The sequence below is a fragment of the Varroa jacobsoni genome, unplaced genomic scaffold, assembly GCF_002532875.2.
Source record: "Varroa jacobsoni isolate VJ856 unplaced genomic scaffold, vjacob_1.0 scaffold_844, whole genome shotgun sequence".
In the NCBI taxonomy this organism is placed as follows: Eukaryota; Metazoa; Arthropoda; class Arachnida; order Mesostigmata; family Varroidae; genus Varroa; species Varroa jacobsoni.
The window spans coordinates 58,959-79,882 of NW_019213746.1; the positions used below are offsets into that span (position 1 = coordinate 58,959).

The window sequence follows — 20,924 nt, forward strand, 5'->3', positions numbered from 1 at the left end:
CTTCAAATACATACGGGGTCAGTTACACTTATAAGAGCAGCGTGACTTCCACCGACCAAAACCTTTTTTCTATGAGTAGTAACATTCATTCGATTTCTCACATGTACGGTGCAGTATAGATCTATGTTAACTTTTCACTAATTTGAATTTTGAGATACTGTATTACCACAAACAAACGTTCCAGATTAGCTCTATATATGTAGCTATATATGTTCAGGACAAGTGTTAATTTTACATGAATGTGTCTAATTGATACGATGATAATTTGTTGCCACTAGCACGGATATTTAAAATATATAAGATATTTATGGGACAATTACATCTGAAGTGTATCCTTTCGCCAGGATTTTCGTTCTTTATCTATTCGATAACGGCTATCTTGATGTTGTCGACTCTTTCGATGGTCTACTGATACCGTCCAACTGGTCCCATTTGACGATGTCCTTTCATTATCTTTCTGCAATACTCTGCAATTGAAAAGGCGCACAAAGAAAATATTTCAACACCTGAATAAAATATACTATATTTAAAGATTATTGTAGCTTCTCTCAGAGCTGCAAATTGTATGAAATTTATTAAGTATCGAGTCGCATCCGACCTGCATAAAACGGATTGCTCCGATGCTGTAGAAGCTTCATTAGCCTGATGCGCGAACTCCGCGAAATTGTTGAACAATTTCATTCGAAATTCTTTAACTATCGAAAAATAATCTAATGAGGGTGTTAGATTTAATTACTTGAGTTGAGATTGGTTGCACCATCTATATGACAGCCGGAAGCTTCAAACGGTTGAAGCTATCTCAGTTAATCCGTGTTATTGTATTAAATCACTAAAACATTTACCTGGCTGCTGATCCTCTATATTCACCTTCATCATCAGAATCCGGCCGTCGCAATCGACGACGCGTGTCTTCCCACTGCGACAATATAGCACCAGGTAGTACAATTAAATGGCATTATTACGACCACGTATTGGCACTGTTATCTATATTATTAGGCGATCATTTCTCAGTAAAGCTTTATTTTTCGAATTGCACTCCAGAATGCGGCTTGTTTCTAAAAATATCTAAACTTTTGTTTGTTTAAATAGCGCGGTATGAATTAGACTCCGACTTGCGTGCATTGTTATACAATATCTCTTCCGCACATCCCGGAAAAGTGGCAAAAGACGGATACATGTTCCACACGCTTAATAGTAAATACCAATATGTAGGGAAATATTCTATCTGGTTGAAGTTAGTTCTAACCTTACGTGAGGAGCCTCCCTCATGGTGGCGTCGATCGCTACGGCCATCAAAACAAGAATTGTCATTGTACCTTATCGGACCGTGGCCACACCGAATGCCAGTTTTCAATTCCGCTTCACGAATTAAACCCTCAAGCTTTGATAAGCTCTAAAACATGATACGCAGACACTAGAATTTAGAATAGTTTACGCATTTTGTCAACCGTGTTTGAATGTTTGCTCACTTACATAACTCTAATTTAGATCTAACATTGACTAAAGTACTATCAACAGAGAATGAACGGGTGCTTGCTGATAAATTAAAATTGGAGTTTACTTGAAGTGCGCTTTCAAGTTCAGATCATGTCAACAGATAGAAAGACTATACAAAAAAAGCGAATTTAAAAAAGACATTCGTTTTGCTTATGATTGTTACAGCACTTTTATCGAGAATCTAGGTTGCCAGGGCTTAGCTATACCTTTCAATTTTTCTACTTTCTTTGAGCACGCATCATAGCTCTTTTATAATAAAAATCTAAAAAAACAGCCTGTATAGGCACTGCGCCAACCGTTTGTTAAGGAAGACAAAAGCCAATTCATGTTACCTACACCCCAGCGTTCCTTGGCGACCTCCTCCACCGGGAGCCCCTTATCGTGAGCTTCCTCTTTCAATCTTTTTAAGGCGCGCTGAAGCCACTGCAGCTGTCCATGATCACTCTCAGCCACCGGTAAACTTCGACTAGCTGAAAGTCCTTCCCCGGTTTGCTCCGACGCAGTTGATTCGCTTTGTGGAAGCCCTAGACCCCCATCTTTCCAATATGGGTTTTGCTCTCGTTCATGTTGTCCAGGCTAAAGTTAACCAACAGAAAAAACAATTAATATAATAGTTTTAGCCATATATTTCAGTATTAAGTACATTTTGCATCGTGTAATTAGTTAACGGATGCCGCGTGGCGGATATCCTAACATTCGCAATTCATATTTAGAGGCCCGAACCTGGCTAAGTTTTACACATATACAATAACGCGGAACGAAAATATTTCAAAAGATAATATTTGCTAATATTACTAGCATTACTATTAATAATACTAGCCAAAAATGGAAACCACTAAATGCCACGAACAAAACGTTTACGGCATCTGGTGGAATATGTAACAGCTTCAGGCATGCACAATTTGAATTTTGCTTATCAACATTAAATATAGCGAGTTTCTCACGCACAATTAGCTGTTACTACTGTCATCACCGTTGCGAAATTTGCTTGCTTTAGGTTTTTTGTTCTCACCTGATCCACTCGCCGTTCCATTTGCTTTCTTTGCTGATGTCGTCCCCTTTTCTCCTCACGATAATCTTTTGATATCGATGAGAGAATATCGCTTCCAGCCAGCCAATCTATCCGTTCGGAAGCTTGACAGAAGGTTTGATTGGCGGGCCCACGATCGGCATTCTTTTGACTACCCTTCGAAACATTTTTCCATGAACAAACTGACGCTGAACTACTTTCCTGTTCAAAAGGACGATCAGTTCGACAGAAGGAGTAAACATATGTTCGAATCAATGTGTTAGAAAACCGTTCTTAGCATTCAACAAAACCTAGTTTGCTGGCAAAAGTTAAATGTCAACCCTAATCAAGCGTATAATATTAACAAATGGTTGAAGTCGAAGAGTCATAGAATAGATGACATGTGCCTCTAAAGAAATCTTACGCAGGTTCTACAGTAGAGTAAGTACGAATAACAATCGAAATCCTAAGTAATAATAAGATAACTTTGAAAAAGGTGGTTGTTATTTACCGAAGAACTTCCTTCTTTGTCTTGCTTTTGGTTGTTGTCGGATGCCTTAGGGACCTCTTCCCAAGAGCTTGATGATCCATCCGAATCACTTTTCTGAAATGTTTAAAAACCATCGAGTTAGATTTAGTAACTGGCAGACTGCTTTAATTGTAGTAGGTTGTCGGAAGAGGTGATGTTCCGAAGGATCAGTAAACGCTCACTTATTGAGAAAATACTATAGAGTTGCCAATAGAGATAATTGCGGCTGAGCCATTCATTTCAATATAGAGAAACTTTTGCTTCATAATTTAGTTCTGATACAATTTTATGTGATAATTAAGCCATGCATGCAGTAACAATGGTGTTGTGACATTACATGGATTAAGAAGATGACTCTTAGAATGCTTTTATTATATTTCCGGCCAAGCAGTCTTCAGCCTAAGCATTCGTTTTGTATCTAAGAGAAATTGTTCAACATAGGGGTGTTGTGGAAGAACTCGCGAAGGATTTTAAGACATAGCCACTGTCTATGTAATTCATTGTTCACGTGTTTGAAATTGATTATACGGCGAAACTAGAAAGGTGGAAACAAATTAGCCTACTCTTCGTGGTAGCATTTTTTTAATGTGATTTTTTTTGTGAGACAGAATAGGATTAGAAATAGATTTTGAAGTACTCATTATATAAAGGTGCCTTGCGATTTCAAGATCTATTTATCGCTTTATGGTAATAATAATAGTAATTGCAGAAATTTCAGATAAGCATTCCGCTTGCTGTGTAAGCATTCTATCATGTTGATGGTGGGGATGCTGGCGTTTCGATAGCAACTTAATGGTTGACATACTGGTGATGAGCGACGTCTGCGATGCTTCTTCTTGTCTTTCTTTTTATCCTTTTTCTTATGTTTTCCCATTTCCTGTGAATGTTTATTAAGAATATACCAGTATTTTTAAACTGCCATAGGGTTTGTTGCTGCGGTTAAACAACCATTACAGAAACCGATTCCAATTTATTGAAAAAATAATTCACTGCCACAAAACGTAATAATTTACACAACCAATTATAACAAAAGCAGACATTAGCCATGTACTGAAATTGTACACATCACTATACAGTATAGATGGCTTTCACTACGTAATTTTCGAAATAATCTACACAACGAGACCAGTATACAAATGAAGTCTGGCACAAGGCTCACACGTATACTATAGAACAACCAAACTGCCTCGTAATTATTATCAGGCGCAACGCCATAATATTTTTGAGTTTGGTTCCCGATTCCAATATTCCGTTGATTAACGAGGTTTCGCTAAGTTGGCGGTGAACATCGCAACGACTTCTGATCTCACCGTTTAGTCGGAACTCTATTTCTCTGCGCATAAACGACTCTAAACATCAAATATATATTGGCTCATTTGCTTTCGTCTAGTGATCTCAGACATTTCCGCTCCCGTTCAGCCTCAGTCTTATTTTTCCTTGTACGCTGCACTTCTGTCTAAAAAGCCCACAGCGTACCTTTCTATTTGGACAATGACAGACAGACAGACTGTCTTGCTGTCATCTCTTCACCTTGTTACTTTTTAAATGTGGCGGGTACCCGTTCATCCAACATTTCATTGCCGAAATATCTCAGTGTTTGTCTTGTTTTGTTTTGAGTATTCGCTTCGTAACGCTCCGTTCTACTGACGACGGCGACAACGACGAGTGGAGCTTATCGAAGATCGACGAACGCCCGCTCGCGCCACACAACACAAACAGGACAGTGGCCATCTAGAACGTCGGTGTGCCGTTCGTTTACTCGGCACGGAGCAAACGGCGGGTTATTGTGTGCCTGTTCGCCTAATGCGTGTTCCTGTTTGCCAGTCTTCTTGGGAAGCAATGTTGACGTGAAAACAAAGCCGTGTCTCCTCCTGGTGCTGCTGCAATTATCGCCAGAACTGTGCACGACAATTGCAGTGTCCAGCAGTACTACTGGGACGGATAGAATCCCAGAGCAGAACGCACTGTTGACTATTCCAAGAAACACTGAATGACCAGCCGCCGTCACAGCAAGAGCCAGCCACTGCCATCGTCGTAGCCCGATTGGCCGAAACGTCCAGGCACATTAACAGCAAGTGCGGTAGCAGCACGAGATTAGTTTTACAAACAGAAAAACACGGCCCGGGCGATCGTCGTGCGTAACGTTTTGAAGTAGCCGTACCGTAAAGTCTCTTTCTGCCCTCCCGTTTATCTATCTCACGGCCTGTGCACACGTATACAAAACATCAGATACCGGATGGCCCTAAATGAAGTCGTGTGGACGACTGAATTACCAGAGCTTCTAACGAAGTCTCTCATAGATTCGAAGAGTTACGGGAGAAAGCGAATTCATTGACTGGGTTAGACGAAACTATTTACCTAACTGAGTAGTTGTTGTACTGCTGGTACGGGCAAATATCCTGCTGGCCGGCGGCCGTCCGTGCCGCACTTAGCTTAGCATAGCCACCCACCACAGGGAAACAGAAAGCAGACAAATGCTGACCAGATGACTGGTTAGAGACAGGTAGGACACTACCCACCTGTAACGTGTAACGTCTTTTGCTATGATCGGAGTTTGTGGGACGCAAGATATCGGCGTGTGATCTCACCGAGATTGCGGTTCTGTAAGCAAGAAGAAACCAGTGTTTTTTTTTTTGTTCGAAAGGCGATTCTGTTAAGGGCAGTAGTTGCGATTTATCCAGTCGTTGTCGTTGACCGTCGCCGCCAATGACGAATTCGTGAGGTTGTCTTCCGTGCTACGGGAATAGTAACAAACTTGTGCCATGCAATAACAGGATTCACCGTGCGGCCCGCGGCCTTAGGCCGGCGGACTTGGTGCGTCGCGATTTAGCGAGCACTTGGCTGCGAAGCGGGAACCACTAAGAGTGCCTTGGAAAGTTTTCGTGTTCTGATTTGGTGAGTAAAGAGCCTGCCGTGTCTGAGTATTCCTCTCTTATTTACCATATCGCCGAACGTAAGTTTATGTATAAATTCTAGTTTTTGAATGTGCTAATTGGAGGTTGCTCATTTACCACAATCATATGATATTAGCCAGCCGTGACTCAGCCGCAACAGTCATTCCCTAGAGCTTGCTTGACACACATCAGCGAAGTCAGCCCCGACTCGATCTGTGTCGGACAAAGAAAGTTGTTTTGATTCCATTAACAGTCCGCTCATAGTGCTACAGTACAAAGATAAACAGAATAGTCGAGAACTAATAGTAACTAGGAATATGTTCAAATTAAATTAGTCAAAACTTCGAGTATTCTAATAACCGATTCCCTAAGCTTATAGCTAGCCGGTGACACTAAGAACATTGATGGTTCCCTGGTTTTGCTAATACATATTTTAACGAAATGAGTTTTTAACAGGTACTTCGCCTAGAAGATAGGACCTTTCCGCTGAAATATACGCTTAATTTCTTCAAGGAATTCCATTGTAACCTATAACTTACTGGAACCATACTGGTACGAATAAACTCTTATTATAATTAAGAATGAGGTGCGTAGAGGACCTCGTGTATTGTACTGATACTGCTTTGCCTTTGAAAGAATATATAATTACCATAGATATACAACAGTCCTTGCTCTTTAAGAAGTTAGGACGCTACCGTCTTGATAGAAAGTTCTGAACCGCCAGCACTCAACGTCGTTTATGCTGCGGGTTAGAGGTCTTCTTATTCTCCTAAACCATGGTTCTCATGCAGGCTCAGAAATACTCTATTATCCGATGTGGGAAGCGTATTCAGTAAACCACTTATTTATCTTATTGAGCAGTTGCCGACAGCTTGCGCTATCTGTTAATGGGATTTGGGAGTGTGTATAAAACCTCTTCTTCATTAATAGAATGTAGACGTCACCTATGTCGGCTGTCAACTGTCGGCTATGTGACCTCTTGCTATATTGATGTTTGGTTACTTTAGTGAAAATTTGAACGTACGAAACCTGAAACGAGTCGACGATGTTTACTCGTACTCTATGTAGCTGCCTTCGGTTCTGTTTTTGAAATTTTTAGGTCACTAGCGTTTCTAGAAGTGGACCTTATACATAAATTTACATAAATTCATTGGCATTGATTATTATTATTGTTGTTATTACTGATTAGGCGGGTTTTTATTATAACCGGGCAACAGCGTGATTGGCGCCATAAACTGGAGAATGTAAGTGTGTTATATCTATAAGGTCCTGCTTGATAAGGGGGCCTAAGTTATTTCGTGATACTGTAATGCTTATTATTAATTGCAGTAATGGCTGCGGTTTGTCTCCTATAATGAAACTGCTAAAAAGCGCTCGTTCAAGCTTGCAAATGGCATATAACATTGTAATAGACCCTTTGGAACCGTTGTAGCCGTCAAAGTAATCAGAAATATATTAAAGAAAACAACAAAGTGCGAGACGCTGTATTGTTCTAAATCAACTAACGCTTCACACTAGAATCACAGATAAAGCCTGGAACTGACTTTATCTGTGATTGTATCTATATCCGTATCTCAAACTCACTGTTACATAGCTATGTTGCCCTCTAGCTCTGGGTAAACAAGCGTAGCATGGTGGGCTATCATCACTAACGATACGTTGATATCATAATATAGTACTACTACTAATGATAATATAATTTTATTTTTTTGCCCGTTATGCTCTGTGCATCGTTTTATAATAGGCCACGTGCACCGTGGCTAGTCGAAGCTGGTGATATCGTTGACTTCGCCGTTAGTAACAGGGTTCAGCCCGTTGAAGTGTCCGGTGAGACCGGCGACAGAGGCTGTAGAAATTGACGGTATCGTCACGACAGCTGCTCGAATCGGTAGCATCGGCGTAGTCACTGTTGGCCCACGAATGGGAGCCAACGGTTCGACTTTGCTCCCAGGTGGGGCCAATAACGATAAAGGTGGAACGGGCAGTGACCGCGATGATGCACAGCTTCCCTCATCGGAACGATATCTCGGTCTCGTAAACTTCGGCAATACTTGCTATTGCAACTCCGTCCTTCAAGCGCTCTACTACTGCAAGCCGTTTAGGGAGAAGGTTCTTGAATATAAGGTAGGTTGCTAAGGGTATGATGCAAAGGCTTGGTCGTCACCATGTTGCACATACGTATACACATGATGATAATTTGTTATTTGCTCAATTATAACTAGTTGCTACACAAATGGTAATGGAATTCGAATTACTTATTACCCTTATATATAGAGAGAGAAAGAGGGAGAGGGGAAAAAGATAATTATATTTAGGGTCCAAAAAATAACCTGAGATTTGGACTAGCCACTGTCGGCGACTTGCTTTCGTATTTTGGAGATCAAGGTTTATGCTAAACACTTCGCCAGTTTGTAAAATTATTAATCCAGCTGTAATCATATATTAGTCACAGTTATCCTTATTGTTTCTGTTGTTGTTGTTGTTGTTGTTGCTCTTGGTGCCGTTGTTATTGTTTTTTGTACTACATTATCCTTAAGGCGAAAAACAAAAGGACGAGAGAGACGCTGCTCACGTGTCTTGCAGATTTGTTTCACAATATACACTCACATAAGAAAAAGACAGGCACGCTTGCTCCGAAAAAGTTCATCGCGCGGTTACGCAAAGACAATGAAGTTTTTGACAACTATCTGCAGCAGGACGCACACGAGTTCCTCAACTATCTGCTCAATACAATAGGGGATCTCTTGCAGGCAGAGAGTAGTCCGCAAACCAAGGAGCCATCGTGGGTGCACGACATTTTCCAAGGTACGACCGCTGCGCAAGCTGACGCCATTTCGATGTAGGACAGTGCCACCGCAGTGGTTTTGAACTGCCAGGCTTCCGCTTGAAAGAATTCTGACGCTGTTGCTTCATGTTTTGTCGTTTTGTCGTCAGCACATATGCTGCACAATTTGCGTATTAATAGATAAAGTTGTAGAAATATTATTGCACGCCTTAAGCGTAATGCAAGTAAGAAATTCGAAGTCATATTTCGATCCTCGTATATTCCGTGATGATGCACATATCTATGATGTTTTTTTAGTAAATTCGTATATGTGAGAACTTAATATTAAGCAATAGAGATCGTAAGAGAATCGTTTCGGCTAGATGTAACAATGCTGTAAACTTATTGTTCTCTAACATTAATTGTTGTCGCCCGCCTTCTAGGCACGCTGGTGAACGAGACTAGATGTCTAACGTGCGAAACAGTCTCGTCAAAAGATGAAGATTTTTTGGATCTGTCGGTAGATATTTCTCCCAATACATCGATTAGTCACTGCTTGCGTGGATTTAGTTCGACGGAAACACTTCGAGGCGAGCACAAATACCATTGTGAGCAATGTAACTCGAAACAGGAGGCACAAAAATCGCTCAAGGTTAAGAAGCTTCCACCAATTCTCGCGTTGCATCTTAAACGGTCAGTAGAAAGCAGAAGACACCTTGCATAAAACGCGTTTTTATTATTATTGTAAGATATTTTGTAGATATTTCAACTTAGTTGAACGGTATGATTTTTCGGTTATTGGTCCCTGCGTGTCATTGACCTGATTTGATGGTTTATTTAAGCATTAAACTGTTCGTTTTTTTCCCCGTAGCTTTAAGTACACTGAACAACAGAATCGCAATACAAAACTATCGTGGAGGGTCGTTTTTCCCCTTGAGCTGCGGCTGTTCAATACGTCGGATGACGCCCTCAACGGTGATCGGCTATACGACCTTGTTGCCATTGTTGTCCACTGTGGCACCGGACCGAATCGGGGTCATTACATCTCGATCGTGAAATCGCACGGCTTGTGGCTCCTATTCGACGATGACATGGTAGATAAAATCGATCCGTCGACGATTGATGATTTCTTTGGCCTGACGCAGGACACGCCGAAATCTTCCGAGTCTGGCTATATCCTCTTTTATCAGTCGAAAGAGTGACAATAACCAAACGGGTCGACACCCGCTAGCGGAATTACCGCTCACAGCGGCAGTACATTTGGCAGCGGCAGCTCGAGCCCGACAAAGCATCCCATGAAGGAAAGGGATAACAATTTGTTTAACAATGGCATCAATAGGCGCCGAAGTAATGTCACGGGCGTAACAAGCAAGCGGCTGGTCGCTATCGTTAAGTAGGTCATATTCGAGGAGTGGAAAGTTTGGCAATGGGCATCAGCCAAAACGGTAATGAAGTAACATGTGAAGAATAGATAAACATCTTATGGTAATGACATATATACTATGGCATAAGTGTAGATTGACGGCACTTAGAAAGAGGGGCACGGAAGAAGGGGCTAGACAAAAAGATAATGAAGAAAATATGTAAGTGTATGGATGCAAAGGCCACACACATAAGTTATCATGATATGTGGTGTTAGCTTTTACAGAAAATACTAGATGAAGTTGGACGAACTTTTCGCATCGTTGAGGGATGATGCTGAAGGTGCTGGTAGGGTAGAACAGGAACAATACTTGAAGTAGACCAAAGGGATGTTACTACGAGAAGGGATCTAGCAGACATACGTCAATGAAAATTAAGGTGGTAAGTCGCTCGTTTGGTCCAATGGAGTAAAATAGATTAGCGTGAGATGTCTACAGATGAAGCGGTTGTCCAGTACAGTAATACAAATTATGGTTTTGGCGTCTACGGTCATGTTCACAGGGCATTATTCTATTACCACATGTTATAATTCTGCCACCTAGCATGATCGTCACAGGGGCAGAATGGTAACACTCTGTGTTATAGAATAATGAAATGAGGTTCCGCCGGTTGGAAGTTTCGGCCGTCATTCTAATTGCGAGCCATAACTTAATGCTTGTGTCAGTAAATTTATGGCTAACCATAAATGTATTCTTAAGACCCAGCCATAGAAATGTCTTCTTCAAAGCAGTTTATCGTACAATATAACAGATTTCAGCAGCTCAGCAAAGTTATATTTCTTACACTGACAGGTATGTCTATTCATGGGACAAACTGAGTGAGCTCAAACCTCCATCTCCCTCACCCACCTATGATTATATGATTCCAAATTGTAGAAATCAACAGCTGTACTATACTAGCCGATGAGTTCGACAAAAACCCTAAACGACACCGACACTCAGTAAGACACAATAAGAGATTGCTAAAGACCGCAAGAAAATATTGAGATATTAATGGTTCCAAAGAAAAGCGGCGAACAAAAACACGAATAGTAGTAAACGTTTGCGGAGTTGAACTCAACTACTAACACTATTACTCCGACGCTGACGAACGACGACTGATTATTTTGTAAATATCCTCTTCTACTTCAATGAGTAAAATTATTATGTATTCATTTATATTCCTGTGAAAAACAACTAGAGAGACAGGCAAAAAACCAGTTTGGAGGCGTGTGATGGGCGTATCGCAATGGGAAACCGTAGCAGCATATAGAATGGTTTAAATATAAGTGAGAAAAATAAACAAGCCATAATTTACAGAAGGCACAGAGAAAACATAACAAAAGTTAATACGTTCTTATCGTTTTGACCCGCAAAGTTCACAAGATTCTGTGTATTGTACACATCATTGCACGTATTTTGTCTGGGCGGAGAGTATACCATAATAATGACGTCGCCACGATACCGTTACGAATGCCGGGAGAGAGGCTGAGCGCTGTTAACTGGAGTTCATTGTTGCGTATCGGCAGCAAATGAGCGAGTGATACTTTTAAAATAAAGGAGCGATCTATTCGTTTTCAGCGGAAGTCTAATAAAAGGCGGCTGGTAATACCATATGGTAGAATTTTATAGAAGACTATCGACGGCGACAGTCAGCGCAGGAAAAGTAGTTTAACTTACCCCTTAGTCATTACTTTTTAAGATATGCCACCTCTCTCCCTTTTTCATCGTATGACAGTGAGTTGCTTTAATGGGGTCCTACTATTCGTAGGCCGACATGCTTTTGTTAGTCTTCGATTTTACCTGTTTTACTGAAAGCTAAAGTGATATTGCATAGAACGATTCACTATACTAGCAATAATATCGATGATAGTACTGTGGAGCGACGGGAGAACAGACGGTAACACTTAATGTGATTAATAGCCGAGTAATAGCCATACCAGTAATAATGATAATGAGGATAGTAGTTAACGCCGATGAGTGGAAAAGGAGTGGCTTAATTTCGGACGGAACAACGACCTCGGTGAGAAAATGCTTGGCACGATGACACCATGCAGAATTCCAGTCATCTAGTCAACTAACATAACAAAAGGGAATAAAATTAACTTGCTGAAAACACACATGGAAATTAAAAAGAGGCGAGTCTACGCCGTTTATTGGATGGATTATTTTTTTAACAGGTATTGAGTATTGTTTGGTACGCTTTGCACACAAGGATCTTATGCACGCTGACGCATAATAAACGACGCTGACTTCTCATTAATACAAACGGAACAGGAAAAATAATAGGCTTTACCCAGCTCTTTGAACGGGAAGTCCAAAAGATCCTTCCTATCAGGCGTTTGAGTAAGAAATGGAGAAAAAATTCGTTAATCAAATTATTCGTTAAATTATATACGTGAGAAGTGACTTAATCAATGCGAAGAACGGTGCATTTAGAGCACATTAGTAAAAACTAATGGAACTATGTACTAACTTATATTATGGAAATTACCCCGTTTTTCGCCCATAAAATCTGTATCATCTGTTCGCTACCTGAACGCTAATGTATTCCTTATGTGTACGTCATTCAATAATCTAAAAACAATGTCTTTCAGTTAATTAAAGTTCAAACTTATTCGGACATAGGCAACACAAAATGCGTGTTCACAAATAACTTGTATGCTCACCGGGGCTTGGGGTAATCCCATTAGGGTAATCCTGTCCAAAACCCGTGTAGAATTAGTTACAGTCCTTACGTTTACTTAATTAGCCGTAATGTTGCTTACCGTGATAATAAGTACGACAGAACTAATGCATCGTAACAGACAAAACAAATCCCAAAAGTGAATCAGCAAATAAAGGCAAACATAAGTGATCTATAAGCCAGCTTTGCCGACTTCAAGGTAGAGGAAGGAGACTGCATTATTGACGATTGACTTCTAGCCGATAGATTTTTATAGTAAATCAAGAAAGCCATTGCTATCAAAATTGTGGAATACAAAAACATAAGACACAAAGCGATTTGTTGTAAATACGAAGTAATATATTCCCGTAACAACAATATTTATGGAGTGCGCGTAAAATGGCACCACGTAAATTAGTCCCGACATAAAAATCTAGATACATATAAGTAGGGAGACGAACCTAGGGCAAACGTGGAAGGAACAAAGGAGCTAATGAATGCAGAAAAGAACTTCAACGAACTACGTCTGTGTTACGATGTCGTGTGCGGTAACCGAGACGATGATCGATCGTTGGTCCGGGACAGTTTAAAGAGCAACAAGAAATGTAAAAGATGAAAAATGGCATAAATGCAGCTCTAGCCCTCGGTGCGGCCCTGCCGCAGCTGCGGAGAGCGCTGTGAGCGCTACGGAAATAATGTAGATATTACAAGAATGAAGATACAGATACAGATCAGTAAATAGACAGTCGGAACTAGTGACCATGAAAAAGAATGGCGGTGATGAGAAAAAACTATAAGCTGTTATTGCTTTTCTTTAAAAAACATGACTGTGTGTTCATTTATATGCTGACCTTAGTAGAAACTTTCAAATTTGTTCAAAAAATGTTAGATAACATTTGTTTCTAGTGTAGGGGCTAAAGATAGTGGCTATGCTAGCGAACGCGAGAGCCGCCTTTGACATCTTGATATTATAGCGTCGGGCATTCTCTGTATCGGAATTACTCTGGTTGGAAGATCTCTTATTTTATTAGGAATATGTTTTAAGACTGATGTATTCTATCATTTCATATGTCAGGCCATCATATATGGCCATTATAATGGCCTCACTATCACTTATTTAAAAAGGTTTCTCTATGATAAATGGAACTATATTTGAAGAGAGATCAAACAAAGCCTATCGACAGTGAGGCATTGAGAAGCTTCGTCTTTCGACCTCCTTTGATCTTCGCGTTTATGACTATACGTAGTTCCAACCAGCCTACGATGAGTAAAAGAGCGTTTCTGTTTCTTCTTCGAATTCTAAAGTTGTTATGTGACGGTCGTCTCCGATCAAATACTCCGTATTTTACTAGCTATTTGATATTATAGGAACCACAAATAAAAGCCCATTGTTTACATCCATCAAATGGTATATGCATTATACATTCGTAGTGAACGTTTTTTGTCATTTAGAATCTCTATATTATTAGTTATTTCATTTCGTAAAGGAGAGTGTCTACTAAAAATCTCAAATCTAAAAGGTCAACAATTTTCTCCAACAAGTGTACCCTTTAGCAAGTTTATTGTATATTTCTATATAAAATTATTAAAACTAAAATTGAAAAAACAAAATTCCCTTTTACAAATGTTCCTAGAAAGTATATAGTAACTCCTAAATGAGCTGCAGCCGCTGGCGAAGCTTATCGAAAAAGTCGTATACCGCCGATTTTTCTGTCAAAATATACGGCTCAGTTTGGCTACCCCTTAGTCGATCGCTGGACCCCGCGCCTTTTCCGGATGGCGTCTCAGATGCAAACTGGTGTAATTCTAATTTCAAGCCCTTGCCTATAACGACAGCAAACGCCGTTCCAGAATGCTGCTGTTCCTTCAGTCGCCTGCCTATCGTCCAAGGCCGATCATCGAGAATTACCCGGGATCCAGGTAGAATCTGTAGTACATGATATTGGAAATAATACAATTGTCACTAAGTCTAGTCACAGTAGCTTGAATTAACTTTTCATTTTTTTAATAAGCTTTAGTTTTTTAGCGAAAACCGTAGTTTGCCCACTGATGGCACCGAAGTGGTACCAATTCTCTATTGCGCTAGCCAATCTTTGCGATATTCCGCTTCTTGTCTAGGCATGAAACTAGTCGAGGGTTTAATGGAATCTTCAAGTATTGACAGAATATGACTTATAGAATAATATATAGTATTAACTGGCCGTAGAGAAGTGTGCTAGAACGAACCAGGTCCAGTTTTCTCGCCAGTTCTTCAGTTAGAGCAGTCTCCTGATCGGAGTCAACGGCTCCTGGTTTGGGACCTATCACGGCTACGGTAAACGGAGCTATCGAGATTGGCAACGCTAGTGACGCTCCTTTCGTCAACTGGGCAGCTGCTGCTGACACAATTCGTGAGACTCCGATTCCGTAGCACCCCATCTCTAAAGGCACCTGCAAACAATTCCAAAGAATACCACACAAATGTCCGACAAGCTGATTGTCTACTAGGCAGCATATTTTCAAGCAATGCCTATACCAATATAGGACGCTAATTAAAAGTGTTAATTCTACTGCAACAGCGAACAGTCAGTTCTTTCAGAAACAAAGTCATGAATAGCTACGGTAAAATGATTTTAACGCATCATCCAATATTGTTCGTCACTTATTCGAGAAATAACATAGAAAAATAAATCTGTTTTTCTATTTCCACTAATACAGCTTCAAACACGTTTAATGTTTAGCCATTGCTAAGGCTACATACCTGTTTTCCATCAACGATGCAGGTAGCGCCGAGCTTCTTCGAGTAAAAATCTCCCAACACAAATGTGTGACCCACTTCAACGCAATTTTTCTCTGGTCCCAAAACCCCTCGGCAACGAGGACAGCTGTACTTTTTATGATTGTTATTGTCAGCCGTGTTTTCACCATCTGCGACAACCTCTAGGTTGAAGTATGCGCAACATTGTTGGCACTCCAACACGCGGTCCTCTCCCACCGCTAGTTCGTAATGATACTCATGCGAATGTGAACCACCTTAGAGATGATAATTGATAGACAGGGGAAGATTAAATCGATTACTGTCTAAGATATTACATATTGAAGTAAATTTTGAAAGCTAAATGCTTCCACGACTTCTGCTGCTGTCAAAGATATGAATATGACAGAGTCATTGTTTCGTACCTACCCATATCCCCAGAAATGGCGGATGCTCTGACAAAAGGCAGGCCGATTCGATGGAATATTTTATGATACGTTTCAGTCACTTCATTGTAGGTGGTCCGGCAGTCTGACTTGGTTGCGTGGAATGAATACATATCCTTCATGAAAAATTCACGAGCTCGCAACATGCTCTGCTTCGGGCGAGGTTCATCCCGGAATTTGCAGCCAATTTGGTATAGTCTAGTAGATAATACGCACAAAAAGGAACAGAAACACTATTAATGAAAATCTACAGTTCATTCAATCATTTAGCTGTATAGTCAAACAGGTATATGGTATTCAAAGATGTATGCCTTAACAGAAGAATTAAGCTTGCTCTACAGAATCTCTATTTGAACGTACGGTATAATTAAGTTAATCTTGCAATTAGCACATATATAACGAGAAAAAATATCAGCTTCACGAACTCGCACAGTTCCATCCATATGAAATGTTCTACAAAAATAATCCACCACTTAATAAGGTAACAAAAGGAACAGTGTTACAAACTACTAATAACATATTCAGTATGTACTTGAGAGGCAATTTCGGGGTGATATTAGAAGCTCCGATTTCTGCTATACATTGTGTAATTGTTTCTTCGTGCGTCGGTCCGAGACAAAGTGCTGCATTAGAGCGATCTTTAAGTCGGAAGAGCACGGGACCATAGCTGTCCCATCGGCCGGTTATCCTCCATGATTTTGCCGAACATAACAACGGCAGGCTCACCTAGTCCATAGTCATGCTTAAAATTAGAATTGATAAAGCAATATCTGATGGGTATTAAACTGTCAGGTTGACAGGTAACTCTGCATTATTTCTGCGGCGACTATATTTTGGTAGATTGTAAAAAAGAATGCCAAAGTACTACATAATCATAGAAAGGAGTCATGTCCCATTCATCCGAGGCCACGAATTGTGTATATTCAATACATAATAAGCAAAGCGCATGAAACAATAATGAGAGAAAAGAGGTTAATAAATTATATATATATATATACGTATATTGATTAAACTGGCTCAAAATTATATTTTCCTGATTACTGTTTTTTCTTTAAGAGCTCGAAGTGCTTTTTGCCTCTATAGGGCACACATGTATCGTTAGGTCTGAAAGGTTAGAGTTAATTGAATACATCGTACATAAGCACTAGGGCAATAATTCTCACAATAGACGTCCAAATCGACGTTAAAGCCAACTTCTTTGTTTACTTAATTGCTTTGTAGACTAGAACTCGATCAGAGTGTGGTTGAGTTCCTTGTAATTTTTCCATTAATACGTATAAACATGCACATCATAATGGTTGAGTAGTCTTACCTTTTGAGCGCCAATGGCAGAAAGCTCCTGATCGATAATTTTTGTGACCCGAGCAAGGACTTTGTGCGCTAGCGGCAAAAGTGCAAAACTTCCCGCAACGCCCGTCGAATGGGTGGCACCTAAAACTTGATATGCCAGGTCCACCCGTTCCTCCTGGGGAGAATAAACAACAATTTTAATTGATGCAGGCAGATCTACTATATACAATTAGTTTCCAACTCAGTAAAGCTGAGGCGTTGACATCGGACCAAAATACTGTAAATGTCTTTTTTTATTTTTGTATAAATAATTCACACTTGGCCCTTTAGGAATAGTGAGAGCGCCCCTATCATAGATTTTGTTTGAGCATCTAGGAAGTAAAAAACGTTTACGGTAATTCTTTGTACTGTGGTAGACAAGATGATACACGAATTCGTAACCCAAACTATTTCCGTAAGGTAAGCAACCGAAGTGCTGGTCATATCAGAACCCTATGGCTAATCATTCACTTACCTTAGAACTACGATTTAACGTGGGTAAGACAAGAAATTTACTGGATCGTGTAAGTTTCCTAAAATATAGAAACACAAAGCATGTGTAGAAATCGTTAAGCGTAATGATCTTTTAAATCGCAGTGTTATGAACAGGCCAAGATACCGTATGAGGTTTTTTCATCAAAACCTTTTACATAAGAAGGGAATGCACCGTTTTGTGTTTGTTGCAGCGTGAAAAGCCAAAAGCAGGCTCTGCATCAACTAAGCAACGCAGACAGTAAAAAAAACGTGCATACGAACTGAAATTCTGATTATATTAAACCTTTCTCTGTTTATTTACGCACCCTGTGTTAAATTATAAATCAAAAGAGAAACAAAAAAAATGGTGGCATAGTTAGTCTTTTAAGTACTTGGATTCGTAAAACGTACGCAATATATAAATAAAAGACGTACACAAAAAACTATTGCTACGTTCGCTTCCATTATTAACATTCTTTCTCACTAGAATGCAACAGTTACTTAACAAATGAAGTTATTTGAAGAGTTCTATAACATTATTTTGGAGATCAGCGCAGTCGGTGTCTCCGATGCCATGTCAAACACTCCTGTAAGTTAGTCATCCTATAAAGCCGCCCTCCTTTTTTTATTCATCGTAGACACTGCCTATATCAAACTATATAATATTTATAATGAAACAGTATGGCCAACCTGCGTGAATACAAAAGTATAGATGTTCTGGTACGTTCCATTTTGACTAAGGCAGGCACATTGATACTCAGACTGACTCTCTCTTCACATGGGCCCAACTGAATCGACATGTTTGGATATGGAACGACTTATGGATAAAACGAGCGCGCTGTGGGTAAAAGGAGTACTTCGTTTAAAACCCGCATCCAACTATGACCACACGTGCATTCCTGCCGCAATATGGTCGGAATTGGCTTTTGGGAGTTTTTTTTTTATTGAACTATGAGTGTTTGGAGTAAAATAGACAAAATAGTTAGCTTTTGCCTAGCGTAATTTAATTCGGTATATTGATTGCCTGAGACTGGTGTATTTGCACGCGTATGTGTGTGTGTGTGTAACCGTGGTCTGATTGGTTTTCAGAACCAGGGAAAAAGTTGCGTTTATTTTCTACTGAATCATAGAAATATCTTAGCGATAAAAGGTGCCCCTTTTTGTCTATACGATGAGTACTGCCAACGGTAAGATGACGAAACATTCACGCTTATTGTTTCAAGATTGCTAATATAATCTTTCGAAAATAATAGAATAATAATAACTTCGAGAACAAGCGGTGCACAAAAAGAGAAGAAAGTACTAGTTGTTTTAATCGATCGAAATAGTTTGCAAAACCAATTAGATCATTGTGAGAAAATTTGATTTTTCAAAGGGATCCTAAAAAGTTCTCAAAATTTTGCACTTAATGATTGATTCTGTGTTGTAGTAGAACAATTTCATTTCTACTCGTTTCACCAACTCAGTGTTATCCCTTGGAGTATTACAATACAAGTTTCTTATTTCTAAATGAATGCAGCAGTTTAAATAAAGAATAGAAGCCGGTAGTCAGTTAACCCATTGCGGCTTTGTATAGTTCCTAACTAACAGTACAGGATAATTACACTTACGACAAAGTCTACTAAAAAAATATTTTCCCTGAATATCACGTTTATATCAATACTCGTAAAATATTTGCCCATTTAATAAAAAAAGTGCCCTAAACATAACGCCTTTCTGGCACTTGTCTTTAACTTGTATTTTAGTAATTCTATATTAAAGTAGCCTTAGGAGGCTTACGTATAACTGCCATATTATTTATTGACTGCTTTTTCCACTGTTACCAAGAGAGTGCGCCTAATGAATCTGACGGGTAAACTTCTTGTTAATATACATATCACAAACTTTCATGTATGTATTGCTTTTCCAGCGAAGCGGTCTCGAGCTCAGAAACATCAGAACACTTTTGCATTCAGAACCGGCCTTTACGGACTCACACGGCAGCAGAAAGCCGTACAAGATTTACAGATATCAGGCACCACTCGTTCACTTTTATCAAAGATAGTTTTATAGATACAAGACAATTCTAATTAATATTATTCTACATTCGTCGATTTTTTTTTCACAATTTCTTATTTAAATTCCTTGTTGTTTTTAAAATAAGTTTCCTTAATTACGTAAAGTATAAACCATTGTGGTTTTGATGAGTTGTTCTGTATACAAAAGATAAAAACGATAATTCTTAAATCGAACTAAATCCATCCATCGTTATATTACTTTCAGGGGTGTGCGCCCGCTGCAAAGATATTCTCCAATGGAAGATCAAATATGGCAAATACAAGCCATTAACTGTAGCAAGCCGTTGCACTAAATGCGAGCAAAAAAACGTCAAAAAGGCATACCATCAACTGTGTCAACTATGCGCACTTAAATGTAATCTTTGTCCCAAATGTGTCAAAACTCCGCCAATAGCTGAGAGTACCGATGGCACAGATTACCAAAATAGTGAAGCTAGCTTTAACGGATAGGAAACCACAGGTTGCCAGCGATTTCGCGACGTTTTGTTGTTATTACGAGAATGTCTGTTGTACACATACTATGTTGAAAATATACGACCTTGTTTACACACCGTATTGTGGAGCTTGTCGTGCTCATGATTTTGTTATCAGCTGTAACGCATAGACAATACTGAGTTCTATTCTGATCTATCGAAATCATCCTTACAAAGGGAAAGGATCCCAAGGCTGATCGAAAGGTATATTAATATGGTGAATTGCGTTCTAAGTATCTCTGAGACACACTGCTTTAAGCAATTAAACCCAAAAGATACTTAGATATATATTAAGCGAAGTTTACAACGCCTCCTGTTCGACTGAGAGACGCACGGTTTGGCAGGGGGAATCATTTTTTATACATTCGACCGGTCTTTCAACCGAATTCAAAACTTGGTCTGTGAAACAGACGATCTACGAGTAAAAAAAACAGACTTATAAACGTTTACAGGTAATTAATTAGCTGCGAATTCCAATTATGAAAGATAGCTTTTAAAGGAGCTTTTGAATGTAAGTTTACAATCTGAAGAGCCCAGTTGTATCAAGTCGGGTATAATAATTCGCTTTAGCAAGACTAATAAAAAAAATGAGAGAAGGATGCTGATAGGGTACATTTATTATTAGAAGCTCGAAACCAAAGAATTGGGCACAT

General features: G+C 39.6%; 4 protein-coding genes across 11 annotated transcripts in view; 2 read left to right on the forward strand and 2 right to left on the reverse strand.

Annotated features, from left to right (window-relative positions):
- The window catches only part of LOC111264286 (CWF19-like protein 2), an 8,021-nt gene extending 3,564 nt beyond the window's left edge, over positions 1 to 4,457 (reverse strand). Inside the window, exons 1-8 of one of the 4 annotated variants that reach the window (XM_086970021.1) lie at positions 4,346 to 4,457; positions 3,841 to 3,912; positions 3,018 to 3,110; positions 2,510 to 2,728; positions 1,834 to 2,073; positions 1,247 to 1,393; positions 843 to 916; positions 321 to 467 (exon numbers count right to left, since the gene is read on the reverse strand). In XM_086970021.1, the coding sequence (XP_086826147.1) occupies positions 321 to 467; positions 843 to 916; positions 1,247 to 1,393; positions 1,834 to 2,073; positions 2,510 to 2,728; positions 3,018 to 3,110; positions 3,841 to 3,909 (989 nt within the window). In that variant the 5' untranslated portion in view covers positions 3,910 to 3,912; positions 4,346 to 4,457. Of the gene's footprint in view, positions 1 to 320; positions 468 to 842; positions 917 to 1,246; positions 1,394 to 1,833; positions 2,074 to 2,509; positions 2,729 to 3,017; positions 3,111 to 3,840; positions 3,913 to 4,053; positions 4,314 to 4,345 lie in introns of those variants that run through there. The other 3 variants (XM_022840044.2, XM_022840043.2, XM_022840045.2) reach the window with 3 other exon arrangements.
- A 58-nt stretch (positions 4,458 to 4,515) lies between these two features.
- On the forward strand, positions 4,516 to 11,673 carry Usp12-46 (Ubiquitin-specific protease 12/46). Of its 5 annotated transcripts, XM_022840049.2 has the most exons (7): positions 4,516 to 5,930; positions 6,386 to 6,481; positions 7,119 to 7,173; positions 7,674 to 8,053; positions 8,467 to 8,734; positions 9,137 to 9,386; positions 9,565 to 11,673. In XM_022840049.2, the coding sequence occupies exons 4-7, from the start codon at positions 7,850 to 7,852 to the stop codon at positions 9,893 to 9,895; spliced, it is 1,053 nt and encodes a 350-aa protein (XP_022695784.1). In that variant the 5' UTR covers positions 4,516 to 5,930; positions 6,386 to 6,481; positions 7,119 to 7,173; positions 7,674 to 7,849; the 3' UTR covers positions 9,896 to 11,673. The 5 variants fall into 5 exon arrangements, 4 of the variants coding, with proteins under 4 accessions (XP_022695784.1, XP_022695786.1, XP_022695787.1 ...); XR_002682801.2 differs by lacking the exons at positions 6,386 to 6,481; positions 7,119 to 7,173 and having other exon boundaries at positions 9,565 to 10,138; positions 10,333 to 11,673; XM_022840051.2 differs by lacking the exon at positions 7,119 to 7,173.
- Positions 11,674 to 12,221: 548 nt separating this feature from the next.
- ProRS-m (prolyl-tRNA synthetase 2-like protein, mitochondrial) lies at positions 12,222 to 18,548 on the reverse strand. Its single transcript, XM_022840046.2, has 8 exons — positions 18,432 to 18,548; positions 17,743 to 17,800; positions 17,251 to 17,403; positions 16,471 to 16,664; positions 15,922 to 16,136; positions 15,499 to 15,770; positions 14,985 to 15,188; positions 12,222 to 14,685 (listed from the first exon to the last, which is right to left on the reverse strand). The coding sequence occupies exons 1-8, from the start codon at positions 18,539 to 18,541 to the stop codon at positions 14,410 to 14,412; spliced, it is 1,482 nt and encodes a 493-aa protein (XP_022695781.2). The 5' UTR covers positions 18,542 to 18,548; the 3' UTR covers positions 12,222 to 14,409.
- Positions 18,549 to 18,563: 15 nt separating this feature from the next.
- Positions 18,564 to 20,353, forward strand: LOC111264295 (uncharacterized protein C9orf85 homolog). Its single transcript, XM_022840064.2, has 4 exons — positions 18,564 to 18,653; positions 18,831 to 18,928; positions 19,651 to 19,755; positions 20,004 to 20,353. Exons 2-4 carry the CDS (start codon positions 18,913 to 18,915, stop codon positions 20,246 to 20,248), a joined length of 366 nt encoding a protein of 121 aa, XP_022695799.1. The 5' UTR covers positions 18,564 to 18,653; positions 18,831 to 18,912; the 3' UTR covers positions 20,249 to 20,353.
- Positions 20,354 to 20,924: the final 571 nt, after the last annotated feature.

Excerpts from the sequence above, each read along its gene's own strand:
- ProRS-m (XM_022840046.2), bottom strand. The coding sequence starts at position 18,541 with ATGTCGATTCAGTTGGGCCCATGTGAAGAGAGAGTCAGTCTGAGTATC. Across the intron at positions 16,137-16,470 it reads ACCCCGAAATTGCCTCTCAA|ACTATACCAAATTGGCTGCA; the intron begins GTACATACTGAA and ends ATTATCTACTAG. Across the intron at positions 14,686-14,984 it reads TGGCGAGAAAACTGGACCTG|ATTCTACCTGGATCCCGGGT; the intron begins GTTCGTTCTAGC and ends CATGTACTACAG.
- LOC111264295 (XM_022840064.2), top strand. Across the intron at positions 19,756-20,003 it reads ACAAGATTTACAGATATCAG|GGGTGTGCGCCCGCTGCAAA; the intron begins GCACCACTCGTT and ends TATTACTTTCAG.
- Usp12-46 (XM_022840049.2), top strand. The coding sequence starts at position 7,850 with ATGGGAGCCAACGGTTCGACTTTGCTCCCAGGTGGGGCCAATAACGAT. Across the intron at positions 8,054-8,466 it reads AGAAGGTTCTTGAATATAAG|GCGAAAAACAAAAGGACGAG; the intron begins GTAGGTTGCTAA and ends ATTATCCTTAAG. Across the intron at positions 9,387-9,564 it reads CTCGCGTTGCATCTTAAACG|CTTTAAGTACACTGAACAAC; the intron begins GTCAGTAGAAAG and ends TTTTCCCCGTAG.